Consider the following 16,603-nt stretch of genomic DNA (forward strand, 5'->3'; position numbering starts at 1 on the left):
CTGGAGTGATATGATCTTGCTTTCTTGTTCCTGTCAGAACTCGTGCATTTTGAATTAACTGGAGGATTTTAAGAGACTTACAGAAACATCCTTATAGTAAGGCATTGCAGTAGAACTTTGTTTTATATGTGAATCAAATGACAGGTCATGGTCAAAAAATAAGGTTCCTTACAAGTGGAACTGGAAGCCATGTCAGTGTCATCCAAACTGACAATATGGTCAGATATTTTTTCTCGATGATGTTTAGGGCTGAGTATACTGACCTCAGTTTTGTTATAATTTAAAAGTAGGAAGTTACAGGTCATTCAGGACATTCCTGGAGTTTAACAATCTAATTTTGATTAATGTGGCTTGTTGTGTGGAGACTTAACTGTGACTGCTTCTACAAAAAAGACTGAAACAAACAATAACGAATAAAACAAAGTGAATAACAAGGTGGTCCTTGACTTGAGATGATTTCTTCCTTTTATGATCAAACAATTCTTTAGTAACTATATTTTAGCTGAACATCTTTAATCTCATAAACGATCACCGTTGTTTGCATATTCATTAACATTACCCACTGTAGCTATGGACTAAAGATACGACATGTTGTCAGTCAGATGCAACAGTGCTTTGAGCTGGAGACAGTTATGAAGAAAAAAAACACAACTGATATCTAAATTAGATGTCTGGTGCAGTCTGAATGTTTGCCTTACTGTCACAGACCCTGCAGAGAGAAGACACATGGCTTAAATGTTAGTTTCAAAATGGAGGACAGTTAACTACTGTCATGACCCATGGACATGTGTCCTACCTATCCCATGGGAGACGCCAGTGAGCTCATGTAACATTTAACATCAAAGGTGTATAGAAAATGATCAGACAGTTAATCAAGGGCACATCAGAAAACATTAAAGGGAAAAACAATTTATACCTTGTTTTTAATTCCATAGTCTTGATTCATCAGTATTTTGAACAACAGCAATTGTATTCTTTTTTCCAACAGTAAATGGCTAAAGCCCTCTTTTCCTCAGGGCAAGTATTGTCACCACATAATCCATTTAGCAGGCTTTCTTGAGTAGGTCTGGAGCAGCTTGAACGCCCTGGGGCAACTATTTGTCATTGGGCTCCCACTGACCCCCATCTCCACATGGCAGTATCTTTGTTTCACATGCCCAACACCCACTCAACTTTGCAGATTGTCTTTAATTAAAATCATGCAAAGCAATAATTTGCAAGCTCCATCATCTCAGATGTAAATATTTGTGAATATCTACAACAGTAAAGAGTGGAGGAGAAGGGTGAGCCACACCTCTGTTCAGTTTCCACCATCACACGGTGAGAAAACAAGGAGAAAATGAAAATCCAAAGCGCTCCATGTCTGTGAAATGATTGAGTTGATAGACGATAGACTGAAATAACTGCTGCTAGTGGAGGATGTTTGTCATCATGACATGGTTTTCCAATTTCTTGACATCACTGTAAATTAATGACTAGCCTACTTCAACCAACTCAGCATTTGACTGTTTATCTTATTGTATAAATGATGACCATCATTAGGAAATCATATATTCATCTTAATATTGTTGTAAATTCATCAATATATAACATTATAAATTATTGTGCGATGGGCTTCAACAACACCACAACACGTGCAGTAAATAGCTATTCACCACTAGATGGCGCTGAATTTCAATCATTGGTAGGGATGGGCGTGGTCAGCTCGTACTTCCCCCCACAAACAGACATTTTTACCATTCCTCTCAGGCTTCCCGTCACCGTGAAAACAGTAGCCTCTCTGGATTTATTTTAAAACACACCGAGTTTTTTTTGCATATTGACGAATAACGGTACGTTACAAGTTCGACTAATGATGTGTTCGAGCTGTGTAATTGTTAGTTTGTATAGATAATAACTGTATTGTCACGGGCCAGGCTTTTTCCACAGGCGTATGAACGTTATCTTCCCAGACCCGATTCAAATGCCTTTTAAAAGCTAAGAAAGCTAGCGAATGTTAGCATGCACGTTAGCTTCTTTTGACGAGCATCGTGTGGTTTTAGGTGTAATAAACAGGTTCTTACGTAGCATCGACGTCTTGCTTTGAACTCTAAATCTTACTCCAACTATTACTACTATCGCTATAGCGTGATGTGTGTTAGCGCTGCGGTCGGACAGTCCTTCGTTAGTGTTGAGGCTGCGGTGGACATTCAGCCTCACAGAGAATGTATGCAGTTCCAAAGGCTTTGGCTTAATTGAGTGACACAGACAAATGTCGAGTGGAGGCTACGAGTTATTACACATACGTTAGGTTACATCCACAGCAAAACAATCCCAAGATAAAACTTCACATTTTTCAGAACGTGATTACATGGGAATAAATGTGTAAATGTAATTGTTACCTGATCCCACCCAGTTAAAATGCAAATTCACCCAAATAATTGAAAATACATAAAATACAATCTTTGTAATGTAATGTAATTATCTATGGAGGTAAACGATGGGCGTTGTATTGAATTAAATCATGCAACCCTTTTCCCGTTAACTAGTATTTTCTTTGTCTTTGCTAGTTTGGTAAAAATGTGCTTATAATGATAACTTAAGTTGACTTAAACTTAAGGTTTGTTTTCCCCTTTAAAACCAGTAATCAAGATGTTCTATACATGTGGACCCAATGAAGCCATGGTGGTGTCTGGTAAGATATTTTCTTGTGGTCTGTTTTAATTATATCGTTCTTTTAATGTAGATTTATAGACATCACATTTTCAAGATTTATCCTGTTACACTTGAATATTTTATCTTTAAATAAAGCCTGGACATAATCGTGTTAAATGCTTTTTAAACAGAAAATGGCAAAATCCCTTTTTCTCCAACTTATTAAAATTCTTCTGTATTTCTTTTTTTTTAACTGTCAGTTTGCACTTATAGTCTCTTTCCTTTATTTCACAGTTACATTGTTATTGCTCACAATGATACAGGATGTTCAGAAACCACAATTTTCCTTATTGAAATAACAACTATTATGTTGTTACAAACCACACGACAGTCACATTTGTATCATTGCCAAAGAAAAGTTGTGTGTCATGTGATGGATTTAATCATCATGTCCTTTGATAAGATGAGCTTGAGCAACACTGCTGTCAGCTTGAAGTAAGCCTGGATTTTTCCAGGCTCCTGTCATGTGTGTACGGTTGAAACAATGTGAATGAAAAGCATTACTCACATTGTTGTTAAACAGGGTTCTGAGTTGAACTATGTCCTTAACTTCACTACTCTACACAAGCTGTGTGTTTCTGATTGGACATGTAATGTTTATGTTATGTGTTCTCTCCTCCTCCCCTCTTCTCCAGGCTGTGGCCGATCACCTCCTTTAATGATTGCTGGAGGACGGGTCTTTGTCTTCCCATGTATTCAGCAGCTCCAGAGGTGATCCCTTTTTTCTGTCTTAGTTTCGCTTTTTACCCTATATGAGTACAGCATTGCTAAGTGAACAGACATATTGATGTACTGGTCAAATCCTTTGGAAAACAAATAAATGGTTTAACTGTCAGTTGGCTATGGCAACCTGGCTGTTGCCATAGCTGGTTTGAGGTTAGCAATTTAAATCTACTGTTGCTTCTTTTTATCTGGTTCCTCTCTCTTTCCCTCTTGTCTACAACTTTGTGGAGTTTATCTCTTATGCAAGAGTGTACTATTTCATTTTGACAGCATTATTTCTTCATTTATTTCTTCAAAGCCCACTCCAACTGGGGGTGGTGAGAGTAAATAAAAGCTGAGATGCAATGTTTGAGATACAACTTTCGACTGTCACAGTGTCTCACTCATAGTATCAAATAAGGAATTAAAACTAAAATATGAACACTTAATCATTCGTTAGAGTGAACCACGTTCTGGAAAAGCATGTCTCAATTTTCCTGGTGTATATCCTTCTGATAACATAGAGGTGGGTCTATCTTCAATAATACAGCCACCCACCCGGAAGTGTTGGTCAGGGGTCAGGGTTCATAGAATGAATTTGTAATTCTAAAAATGGAAGACAAGCAAAGAAAATAAAGCAGCTGCTTTTGCTTGTTCGCATTGGTGTCGCCAGGTAAGGCACAGCGATTCTTCTGATTTTATGACATTGCAGTGGCTGCAGTGAAAAATGTGAGCAGTGTAAACACTATTGTTTTGGTATGTCAGCGTTTCCACTCGTTGCCCCACTTAATTAAAATGCCTGTACTTGTGGTAGTACAGGTGGAGTACAGGTGTAAATACATATAATATATATTATAGACGCATTGTGACCCAATTGAACAGACATGTAAATGCACGATGTGTCTCAGCTCCACACTCAGTGAGCAGAAATATGTTGGTGGCTCCGGGCACAGCTAACATGAAAGCGGTGACAAATCTGTGTAGTCTCCTCTGCTTTTGTCAGTTTTCAGCTTGTCGAAGTCATTTTGTGGTGAAAAGCAAAGAGTTCATACAATAGTGCGACTTGTTGTTGATATGGCAGTGCACAGAAGAGGAGGTAACATATGGGGCAATGACCATTATAGGATAGCAATCGAATCTTGATTCCCTGGAAACATGTGCTAATCTGACCATAGAAAACTAATTTTAATGCCAGATGTAAAATGTTTTTTACATCTATGCAATTTTTCTCAGAATCACACTGAACACCCTGACTCTTAATGTGAAGAGTGACAAGGTCTACACCCGCCATGGTGTCCCCATCTCTGTCACTGGCATTGCTCAGGTAGGTCATGATAGACTGAAACATAAAAGAGGTTGTATTTCCAGAAAAAAGTGACAAAAAGACAGTTGGTTCAAAAGCTGCTTCTGCTGTTTACAGGTGAAGATCCAGGGTCAGAACAAGGAGATGTTGGCCACTGCCTGCCAAATGTTTATGGGGAAATCTGAAGCAGAGATCTCCCAGATTGCACTAGAAACACTGGAGGGACACCAGAGAGCTATTATTGCTCATTTGACTGTGGAGGTTTGTGTGCTGATGTTTGCAAATTAATGTTTTCTATCCCTAACAAGCTAAGTTCTTCAGTGTGCACTACTGCACTGCATGTAATGCCTGTGGTGTCTCCTCTCTGTGAGCAGGAGATCTATCAGGATCGTAAGAAGTTCTCTGAGCATGTCTTCAAGGTGGCCTCCTCTGACTTGGTGAACATGGGAATCGGTGTTGTCAGCTACACGCTCAAAGATGTCCATGATGATCAGGTACTTCATGTTTGTTTGGGTTCATGTTTCTGTTGTGGAGACTAGATTTGGGCAAAACTAATACTGATTTTTCACCTCTGTGAAGACTAATGACAAGAGTCTAATTAATAAAACATCAACCACTAATTACAATAGCAGTAGGAATGTGTTGTGTCACTCTAAAACCATATTTTGAACGTATACGCTTTTAGTCTAGGATGATTTCCTCTGTTACAGTAAAGCACTTAGATGATTAGTATTGACTCGCTGTCTCTGACTCATCTGATCTTCTGTGCATTAGTGATGAATTAGACCTCAGTCTTAAGAGCTTCAGAGTTCACCCTCACCATCTCTTGTATGTGTTTAATCCATCTACCATTCCTCTTATAGGTCAAACTGTGCTATCTTATCGTTGAGCGTCACTGTCTCTCCATCTGTGTCTGTCTCTTACAGGACTACCTCAATTCTCTGGGTAAAGCCAGAACAGCCCAGGTGCAGAAGGATGCCAGGATTGGAGAGGCTCAGTACAAACGGGATGCTGTCATCAGGGTAAAATGCACATTTTTGTTTAATTCTTCATTCTACTTTCTCACATAGATCATCAGGATACTCAAATCTCATCAATCATTCAATTTGTTGATTTACAGGAGGCCCATGCCATGCAGGAGAAGGTGTCTGCTCAGTACGTGAATGAAATTGAGATGGCAAAATCCCAGCGCGACTACGAACTCAAGAAGGCAACGTATGATATTGAGGTCAACACCAAGAAGGCGGAGTCAGAAATGGCCTATCAGCTCCAGGTACAGTCATCTGTTAATGACCTCATCTTTAATCTAATTTCTTTTGAATTGTTTGCTATGTGTTATGCTCTTAGTTCTTGTCAGACTGTTTCTGCTTGTACTCGTGTAAACGGTGGCATCACAGGTCTGCATTGTGTTGCATTTGTGTTAGCGAGGACCAGATCACAGTCTCTATTTAATATCTGACTGAATGAACAGAGCATGAAATAAAACCTCCAATCAGGACTCATGTGGAGCCCCAGGTGGAGGAGGACAAAGGAACACATAACAAAGGTTCTTCATCATGCCTGTCAGTTAAAAAAATATTTTTGGGTAATTAATTATAAATAAATAAAAATACACTTAGTCCACCGTTTTTTTCATAAGGCTGCCATGTGATGTTTGCACAAAGAGGACTAATACATATTGCAGGTAATATGTGATCATTAGTTTTTTTTTCTGCTGTCCCTATCAGGTGGCCAAGACAAAGCAGCGCATTGAGGAGGAGACAATGCAGGTCCAGGTAGTGGAGCGCACGCAGCAGATTACTCTGCAAATTCAGGAGATCATCCGCAAGGAGAAGGAGCTGGAGGCAAAAGTTAAGAAGCCTGCTGAAGCAGAAAAGTACCGTCTGGAGAAGCTGGCTGAGGCCCAGCGGTGAGTAACAGACCAGAACACTGATGATGTTCCTGGTAATAATCATCTTCTTTCACTAAAGAGTCACTGAGTGTCTCTTCTGTCCTGCAGCTTGCAGCTCATCATGGAGGCTGAGGCAGAGGCAGAGTCCATCAAAGTGAGTCTTGCCATATTTCTATTTTTCTCCTTTTCTGTCACATGTGTTCATTACCAGGTTCTATTATCATAATGGATTGTTTGCAACTGTTAACTACCTGTGTGGTCATATTTATCCTAATTTTCCTTTTCTTTACCAAACATGACCATGGGCAGGACTGGTAGTTTTCTGCTCTTCTTTTGTGAGTTTATCAGTAACGTGTGTGTCTGTGTGTAGATGAAGGGAGACGCAGAGGCTTTCGCCATTGAGGCCAAGGGTCGTGCCGAGGCAGAGCAGATGGCCAAGAAGGCTGAGGCCTTTAAGCAGTACAAGGATGGAGCCATGGTGGACATGCTGCTGGAGAAACTGCCACTGGTCAGTCAGGCTCTCATGGGTGGATGAAGAGATAAATGATGTCACAGATACATGCTCAAATATAGATGGGGTTTTTTTGGTTTTGGAAAAGGAGGAACATTTATTTTTTTAGAAAGTCTAGTCTGATGCCGGTCCATGTGGCAGACTGTGTTGTGTGTCATATTGAACTACAATCAAGGCCACGTCTGGGACACTTCATGACCTCCTGAAACAAAGTCGAGCATATTTGATTTTAGTTTTCTTCCTTCTGCACTGATACACTGACCAATAAGGGCACAGATGTGGCCAAAGTAAGCAAGCATGAGCAAACAAAATGGTGAGGCAAAAGTTGAGTGGTTAATTTGGTACTGCAGGATGCGTCGTGTTTTTTCCCCCCCAAATATTACACAGCAAGTATCATACACTGCCCTTTTGATGCCATTGTTTGTTACCATTCTTCTGTCTGGGTGTCATCGAGCTCAGCCAAAGCCCCAGCCCCTTTTCTCCCATCATCACACAGTTGTGATAATTGTTTGGCTTGGCTACCCCCATGTCATCAAATTTATAATATAATATATAATAATAATCACTTATCTATCTATTTTGCACACAGGGTACCGGTCCACCACTGAGCTACCCCACCCCCGCACTGCAGCTTTGTTTACCGTTCCTTTTCACAGCAATGAACTACACGGCGTATTGACTTAAGTGTTTTTTTTGTTCTGCAGATGGCAGAGGAGATCAGCAAGCCTCTGTCAGAGGCTAAGAAGATCACCATGGTGTCCAGTGGTGGCTCAGAGGTTGGAGCAGCCAAACTGGCAGGAGAGGTGCTGGACATCATGAGCAAGCTGCCACAAACCATAGAGAAGCTGACTGGAGTGGATATTTCTCTGGTACGCTCAACTGTCCGAGTGTGTTACTGATGGAAAGTATGAGCTGCCTCGTCCATTCCTTCTTTGGACGATTAAAGCAGAAATTGGCATTGTACACAAACATCATTATGTAGGAATGGTTATGCGCTGGTCGTGTAGCCCTTTAGGTAATGCACTCTGATATCCATATCATCTCTTTTTTCCTTCCCTTTATTTATTTTAATTTAACTTTGAAATGTCAACTCAATAAAAAATACCTGTGTATTCTCACTGATTCTTTGTTCTTCACAGGCTTCAGTTCAGACTACCCGTGTGCATTGAGAAGAGAAGGAGGAGAAGTACCGAGGAGCAGTGTCACTAATATTCAGATCAGGAGCTCCAAGCCTCCTTGTGCCGAATCCCACTGGAACGACTCCGCCACCACTGTAGTCCTGTCTGATTGTTTGTGTACATGCATGTGTTTCACCTGTGTGTGTCTGTCCATGTCACTGATCTGAGGTGTTGTAAGTTCTGCTGTTGGTGACGGCAAAAGCAGCTGTGAGGGATTCAGTTATTCATAAAGCTACTTAGTTTGACTGGAGCAGACAAAGCGCCTCGACCCTCTGTAGTCAGTGATAGTTCAAATTGTGAAGTCTTTTTCTTTTCATTCTTACCATTCAGTATGCATGATTTTACTCTCTCATCAAAATCAGACTCATATTTATCCACAGGGACACGGTCAATAAACACTTTCTTTTTTTTTTTTTACTCTTAAATATGGTTTATTTTTTCTTTTAATTCACTTAATGCTGTTGGAACTCTTTATCTCAGCAGAACCTCATACTATTATTGATGTGTATTGTTAGTGTCATTGTTTTATAGTGAGTACTTAATGTGACGCAGCTTTGCTTTAATTATATTTAACAAAAAGGCAGACAAAGCTGACGTGGTTCTAGATTACTCGACATGTATCGGTGTAACTACTACATTACTTTGCCCACAATCATATCAGCTGTACTAAAAGTGGAGAAGTAGTTTTGCTTGCTTTATGATGAAGAAAAAGGAAGTGGTTGGTGGAAACGAGATCTTGAGGTTTCCCGTGAAAGGCAGCGAAGGTATGTTACAGTGAGAGGAAAAACGTTGTGACGATTGTCTCTGCTGCGGTGTCTTCAGGAGTCTTGAATGTCACATGACAAGAGTAAAGGATTGCTAACTAACCAACTAACCAGCATGCTGTTTTGATGTGCGTGTTGCCTGAAGTTTGAAATGACATACAGGAGACTTTGTGATTTACTGATCATAGTGAATTTCTATTACATTGTTATGCTGTGTTATAGTTTGGTTTAGAGGTTTTAGAGTTTGGGTCTTCATCTGTGGGGGGTTTTGAGTGACAGCTCAGTACCTCTGATTGGGAACTTGGGGGTGATTTTATATTTCCCACTTTTGCCTTTTCTACCTATCCAAATGTTTTCCAGCTGCAAAGCCTTATGCATTTTTTTACCCTCAAGTGCCTGGTAAAAACTCCTCAACAGCCAAGTCAGGTTGGCTCCTCTACTTTGTCAAAAATGCCTATTACACTTCTGTCAGGGAAAAATGGTGTGTATCTGTTAAACAATCGTAAGCCATTAGCCATCACTATCGACGGCTGTAGATGAAAGCCAAATAGTTGATACTGCTTTAGGTTCTTGTCACTAATCTTTTTTACTTTCCTTAACAATTTGTTGTTGCATGTTAGTCTTTGAAAACTGAAACAACTTGTATGTTAGTGTCCAATATGAAAAACTTTATATGTAGTGAAATGTTCTAAGATACTGTAGACAATAAAGTATGGATTAATCACTTAAATCTATGTTTTGAAATGACTACTTAATATTGTGTCTGTTGACCCTTGTGTTCCTTGTGTTCATTCGATATAGACTATATCAGTTTCCAAAAATGTTTTATAATGAAACCTAAAATTGTGCATAATGTTCCTGACTATAACTGCTATTGTACAACACCTCATATATTATTATTTTAAATCAGAGATTTCCAAGAGATAAATATTTGATCAATAAATTACAACTTTTTTCTTACGCATAAAAAATTAAACGCATCATTTACATGTAAATGTTAAATGTAAAAATAAATTATTTGGTGACCCCCCCCAAAAAACAATCTCTGACTCCCTCCCTTGAATAGTTACACTGTACTTTGTTTCATTTAGTTAAATTTATTTTCACGCCACCAAGGTTGTATTTTTGAACCAATATGTATCAATAATCAACGGATCTGTCCGACAGATAAATATCTATCTATATAAATAATATGTTTCTTCTCTAGTTGAAGTAAACACCATAACACCGGGAACAACCTCTTACAGCGTTGTCAAGTATAGAGTAATTGTAAACTCAACATTCCAACGGTAAGGATATTATCTTTAGCACATTTGATGTGGACTTCTCTTTAAGAGAAGTCTGCTAGAAAAGTATCTAAAGAGCTAACAAATCCTCTAATCTTGTAAGGCTACCCAGGCATGACTACTTGTTTGCACACATACTTCTGGTCATGGTGTACATTTTGTTACGACGAAGTATTTAAAAGCATTTACAGCAACAACCGTAAGAACAAAAGCAACAATAAAATGTATATCTACGGAAAATATAGTGTTCAACATCTTTGTAATTCAACTTATTTTGTAATTTTCTTTTCCACACGTACGGGTGTTATGCAAAACATGGATAATATCCTCCAATCAGAAGAGCCCGTACTCAAAGGGACAGCACAAAGAGGGCGGGGCTTCTGTCGTGTCACCCAATCAAACGTGGCGTCAGTTATAGGTCTGATTCATTCAGTAAATCATCGACAAAACTACACAAAAACACTGATAAATGAGATAAAATCGTGTTTTTTAATGTTGCTACAACTAAAAACTACAATTCAAGACATGAACAAGTGTTTGACAGATTATGTTTCAATTATTACATAATTTCAAGAGTTTAATTTTATTCAAGCAATTATCAGAACTCTTTAGCAACCTCTCCAAGATTGTTTTTAACATCCTACCTGACACACATTGTAAATAACTATGAAAGTATTTCGATTAACTGTTGTAAGTTTATTTTGACTAAATATAAAATGTGCAGTGTGCAGTACATTAGGTTTTATGCTCTAAAAGTAAAGTAAATCTTGTTATAACGTTGTTATCAGTTATATATTTATAAATACTTTTGTGGGACTAAACAGACAAAAATACAAAGTGTGGTGGAGATCCACTGTATTTATTATATGATTATTGTATGTTTTTTATCTACAAAGCCTTCTTAGATTTGTTATCACCTTATCTAAGGATCTACATTTTTCATAAATGTTGGCGCTCACTCCCAGGATTTGTTTCTGTTACATGTTCCAGAGATTTGCTTTGGAGACAGGGGATGATCTATCCATCAGGCCATTGATATTCTTCAGGATTGACTGCTGATCAGAAGTTTTTTTGAGCTTAACAGCATTTCCTGGCATCACAGAGTAATTATCAACAAAATGTACCTCAGAATCTGCTCAAATCTGTTCACTGGCATGGAATTTGCAATTATATCAAGACAAAGCCCGTCTTCTGACCTCAACATTCTTGTTCATGTGCATCTGAGATATGTCATGATGGCCAGATTTTCTCCTTTTTTTGCCGTGCATATACAGGTTTGTATGTTGCACTATTTCAGTTATTAGATCTACGAGACACGGAAGCATGAAAAAAAACATTATTTCCCTCAAAATGTACTTTGCACTCTGCACTTTGCACAGAAGGAAAGTCTCCTTCGAACTGGTTGTCAACAAAAGATGGACATTTTCTATACAGCACTGACTATCATTTCCTCCAAGGACACCCTTTGGGACACTGTCATGTAGGGACAGTAGGGAACTTCATAACGACACCCTTTTTGATTGGAAAGACACTCATAGGATACTTTTTCTTATATAAATGTCATTGTATTATGTACATATGAGAAGCTCAGTTTAACATGAATATATAAACAGAAGTATACACAACACAGATCTCATTTCACTCTTTTTTGTGACAATTTTTCACTCAAGTTGCAGATACTATGGATAGTTAATACACCTATTTCCTCCATCACCCATCTTCATGAGACAATAGTTTTTCTTGTGATCATAAAAAGGTGAGCTCCTCTTTAAGAGGAGCCTGCTATTTCTTCATAGAACAAAGCTTGATCACTTGCATTCATAACAGTATTTTCTTTTGCACAACAAAGGTGGGCTCCTCTTTAAGAGAAACCTGCTAGACAAATATCTAAAGAGCTAACAAATCCTCTAACCTAAATAAGCTACCCATGCATTAATGTTTGTTTGCATACATACTGTCTGGTCATGGTGCAACATTTGTCACAACAAAACATTTTAAAACATGTACATCAGCAACCCTAACAATAAGAGCAACAACAAAATGTATATCTACAGAGAATATAGTGTTCAACATCTTTGTAATTCAACTTATTTTGTTTTGTTTTTTTCTACACATACGTGGGTTATACAAAACAGGGATAATATCCTTCAATCAGAAGAGCCCGTACTCAAAGAGACAGCACAAAGAGGGCGGGGCTTCAGCAGTCTCACTCTATCAAATGTCAGTTATAGGTCTGATTCATTCAGTAAATCAAAAATACACAAAAACACTGCTAAATGTGATAAAATGTGAAAAACCCTTTAGCAACCTCTCCAAGATTGTTTTTAACAACCTACCTGACAGACATTGTACATGTTTGTGACAATGCTTCACCCAAGTAGTAGATTACACGGATATATATTACAACTATTTTCTCTGTGATGTAACCACCCATCCTCATAGAATGAAGCTTGATCACTTGCATTCACAACAGTATATTTTCTTTTGCACAACAAAGGTGGACTCCTCTTTAAGAGAAGCCTGCTAGACAAATATCTAAAGAGCTAACAAATCCTCAAACCTGAATAAGCTGCCCACGCATCACTATTTGTTTGCACACATACTGTCTGGTCATGGTGCAACATCTGTCACAACAAAACATATACAACAGCAACCCTAACAATAAGAGCAACAACAAAATGTATATCTACAGAAAATAGTGTTCAACATCTTTGTAATTCAACTTATTTTGTTACACAAAACTACACATACGTGGGTTATACAAAACAGGGATAATATCCTTCAATCAGAAGAGCCTGTACTCAAAGAGACAACACAGAGAGGGCGGGGCTTCAGCAGTCTCACTCTATCAAATGTCAGTTATAGGTCTGATTCATTCAGTAAATCAAAACTACACAAAAACACTGATAAATGTGATAAAATGTGAAAAACTCCCTAAAAACAACCTCTCCAAGATTATTGTATGTTTTTTGAGCTTAACATCATTTTCTGGCACCACAGAGTAATTATCAAAAAAATGTACCTGGAATTTGCTCTCATATCAAGACAAAGCCCGTCTTCTGAGCTCAACATTCTTGCTTGTGCTTTTTATTACATAAATAAATGTGCTTGTATTATGTACATATTAGTAGCTCAGTTTAACCAGAATATATGAACAGAAGTACACATGTGACAGATTTCATTTAACTCTTTTTTGTGATAATGCTTCACTCGAGTAGTAGATCACATGGATAGAAATTACAACTATTTTCTCTGTGATGTAACCACCCATCCTCATAGGAGGAAACTTGTCCACTTGCATTCTTAACAACACTTTATTTTGCACAATAAAGGTGGGCTCCTCTTTAAGAGAAGCCTGCTAGACAAATATCTAAAGAGCTAACAAATCCCCAAACCACAATAAGCTGCCCACGCATCACTATTTGTTTGCACACATACTGTCTGGTCATGGTGTAAAATTTGTCACAACAAAACATTTACAACAGCAACCCTAACAATAAGAGCAACAACAAAATGTATATCTACAGAGATTATAGTGTTCAACCAACATCTTTGTAATTCAAACTTATTTTGTAATTTTCTTTTCCACACGTACGTGGGTTATGCAAAACAGGGATAATATCCTTCAATCAGAAGAGCCCGAACTCAAAGAGACAACACAAAGAGGGCGGGGCTTCTGTCGTCTCACCCAATCAAACATCAGTTATAGGTCTGATTCATTCAGAAAAACGACAAAAATATGCATAAAGGTGTTCATGTGGCTGCTGCAACAAATAACTACTATTAAAGATATGAAAAAGTGTTTGACAGTTTGGTTCACTTATTACATAACATTTAGAGTTTAATTTTATTTAAGCAATTATCTGAAATCTTCAGGACTTCTCCAAGATTGTTTTAACAACCTACCTGACAGACATTGTAAATACCTATGAAAGTATTTCTGTAGTTCTGTTGTATGTTTTTGATTAAATATAAAATGTACAGTGTGCAGTACATTAGGTTTTATCTATCTATAAATTCCAGGAACGTCTGTCTGTCTGTCTGTCTGTGTGTGTGTGTGTGTGTGGGTGCGTACACGTGCGTGTGTTATTCGCATATCTCTCCTGCTACAGGCACGAGTAAGTGTATCGCCAAGTTTGTCTTTGTTTGGATACGTAATGCAAAAGATATTGTTAAATATATCAGTAAAAGAAACACACATTTACTTTCTCTACTGTAGCCACTCCCCTCGCACTCACACAGCACTGTGGGCTCCCTGAGAGGATAAGCAGGCTGCATGCAAGTAACGCTGATAGATAGTTGCACTGCCTATTCAACATGATAGCTCATGTAGGCTATGCAGGCTATGCAGGCTATGCAGTGCAAGCTTAGCTACCCCTTACTTTTCATCACTGAAACCACCAAGTTAGCTGTTGATGTATTCTCCTTTAACGTTTTAATGTTTTATTAGTATGGATAGTAGTTAACATGTCAAACATGCAATTAATGTTATTTGTCTATAAATGCAAGGAATGTCCTACATTTTGCTTATTACTTACTCTGGGCATCTGTGTGTGCAGTGTTGACTTTGAAATCCAAGAGATATGAGTAAAAACAATGATCGGGTGCAGCACTGGTGCTCTAAAAGTAAAGTAAATCATTTTCTAACTGTTGCTATCAGTGATATATTAGATAAATACTTTTGTGGGACTAGTAGAGGAAAACAGACAAAAATACAAAGTGTGGTGGAAATCCACTGTACTTATTGTATGTATTTTATCTACAAAGCCCTCTTAGGTTTGTTATCTCCTTATCTGAGGATCTATATTTTTCATAAATGATGGAAATGTTGGCGCTCACTGCCAGGACTTGTTTCTGTTAAATGTTCCAGAGATTTGCTTTAGAGACAGGGGATGACATATTCATCAGGCCATTGATATTGACTGACTGCTGATCAGAAGTTGCATCTCAAGTGCATCTGGTCTTTATTTTGCACTTCACAGCATTTCCTGGCACCAGAGTAATTATCAACAAAATGTACCTCAGAATCTGCTCAGTTCATATCATATCAAGACAAAGCCCGTCTTCTGAGCTCTACATTCTTGTTCGTGTGCATCTGAGATATGTCATGTCATGTCATTGCTGTACAGGTTTGTATGTTGCATTATTTCATTTATTAGATCTAAAAGAAATGGAAGCATGAAATCTATTGGTTTGGTTCCCTCAAAATGTACTTTGCACTCTCCTAAAAAGAGGGCAAGTCTCCCTTGAACTGGTTGTCTAATTTTAACATTTTTAAATTTCTTTTCTGTCACTGAGCTCCAGAAGTGGGACAGTTTCCTCAGCATCTTCACCTCCCTCAACATCCACAGCTTCACTATCACTACAGCTAGTATTGTGCTGGTCTTTTCTGGTAGCCACTAGCATAATGCTCATTTGACTCAGATTGTATTTGCTCCATTATCCTCCAGTGGCATGCACAGACTTTGGAAGGACAGGGGCAAAAATTAGGGCACCTACAGCAAAAAAAGTAAAAGGGAACCTACTATTTTGCTTTTGAGGCCACAAATGAAAGGCAGACAATAGGTCACTTCCTCATGTTTTTACCAGTCTAGAGAGAAATATGCTTGTTTAAGTTCATCAACAGTTAACAGTTACTATATCATTCCACGTTCCATGAGACATGGGACCAGGTGGGCAGTTACAGATCACCCACACCAGTGGTTCAGCAGGCAAGTGTACAAGGTATAGAATCATTTAAAATCAGGATCATTCAATGCCACTACCACACTTTAAAGAAGACCTCATAACAGTCAGTCCACATTACTAAACTCCAGGAAGTACTGACTCGAATCAAAGTACTGAGTACTGAATCAAAGACACTGACATGACAAGATTAACTACATCACCACAGATGAGCTTTATCGGTCCAATAGTAATCAAAATCACTGGATGAGATATCAGACAGATAACATTTTTAAATCTGACACAATACAACAATCCTATATTTCTGTCAAAGAAAAAAAAGATCAGTAACAGCATATTAGCCGAGTCATGTTTATTTCTACTTAAGGGGAGAAGAATATTTTTAATATAATGTCTTTGATATAGCTTGAAATGTCTCAGACAAATGTGTTGTTAACAGCTTCATAGTTTACAAAGTCCAACAACACTACTAAGGTGTGTGTTTGTGTGTGAGAGAGAGTTTTTAGTAAAACTTACTTTAACTGAAGTCCACGCGTCCTCCCTGACAAAGATGTTGCAAAACTCCTCTATCTTTATCTTAAATCGGACT

The 16,603-nt window shown here is 38.2% G+C and overlaps 1 protein-coding gene and 4 non-coding genes across 5 annotated transcripts; 1 reads left to right on the forward strand and 4 right to left on the reverse strand.

The window, feature by feature from the left end:
• Window positions 1-1,723: 1,723 nt before the first annotated feature.
• Window positions 1,724-9,773, forward strand: flot1b (flotillin 1b). The gene is made up of 13 exons (XM_044034348.1): window positions 1,724-1,832; window positions 2,624-2,674; window positions 3,330-3,405; window positions 4,630-4,720; window positions 4,817-4,960; window positions 5,074-5,193; window positions 5,626-5,721; window positions 5,820-5,972; window positions 6,427-6,608; window positions 6,699-6,744; window positions 6,961-7,098; window positions 7,806-7,970; window positions 8,241-9,773. Exons 2-13 carry the CDS (start codon window positions 2,632-2,634, stop codon window positions 8,268-8,270), a joined length of 1,284 nt encoding a protein of 427 aa, XP_043890283.1. The 5' UTR covers window positions 1,724-1,832; window positions 2,624-2,631; the 3' UTR covers window positions 8,271-9,773.
• A 588-nt stretch (window positions 9,774-10,361) lies between these two features.
• Window positions 10,362-10,418, reverse strand: LOC122775314. Its single transcript, XR_006361088.1, has one exon. It is a non-coding gene; the product is annotated as a U7 small nuclear RNA (small nuclear RNA).
• A 1,760-nt stretch (window positions 10,419-12,178) lies between these two features.
• Window positions 12,179-12,235, reverse strand: LOC122775324. The gene has a single exon (XR_006361098.1). It is a non-coding gene; the product is annotated as a U7 small nuclear RNA (small nuclear RNA).
• Window positions 12,236-12,826: 591 nt separating this feature from the next.
• On the reverse strand, window positions 12,827-12,883 carry LOC122775313. The gene has a single exon (XR_006361087.1). It is a non-coding gene; the product is annotated as a U7 small nuclear RNA (small nuclear RNA).
• Window positions 12,884-13,661: 778 nt separating this feature from the next.
• On the reverse strand, window positions 13,662-13,718 carry LOC122775310. The gene has a single exon (XR_006361085.1). It is a non-coding gene; the product is annotated as a U7 small nuclear RNA (small nuclear RNA).
• Between the last annotated feature and the right edge of the window lie 2,885 nt (window positions 13,719-16,603).

The sequence above is a fragment of the Solea senegalensis genome, linkage group LG9 (assembly GCF_019176455.1).
Source record: "Solea senegalensis isolate Sse05_10M linkage group LG9, IFAPA_SoseM_1, whole genome shotgun sequence".
In the NCBI taxonomy this organism is placed as follows: Eukaryota; Metazoa; Chordata; class Actinopteri; order Pleuronectiformes; family Soleidae; genus Solea; species Solea senegalensis.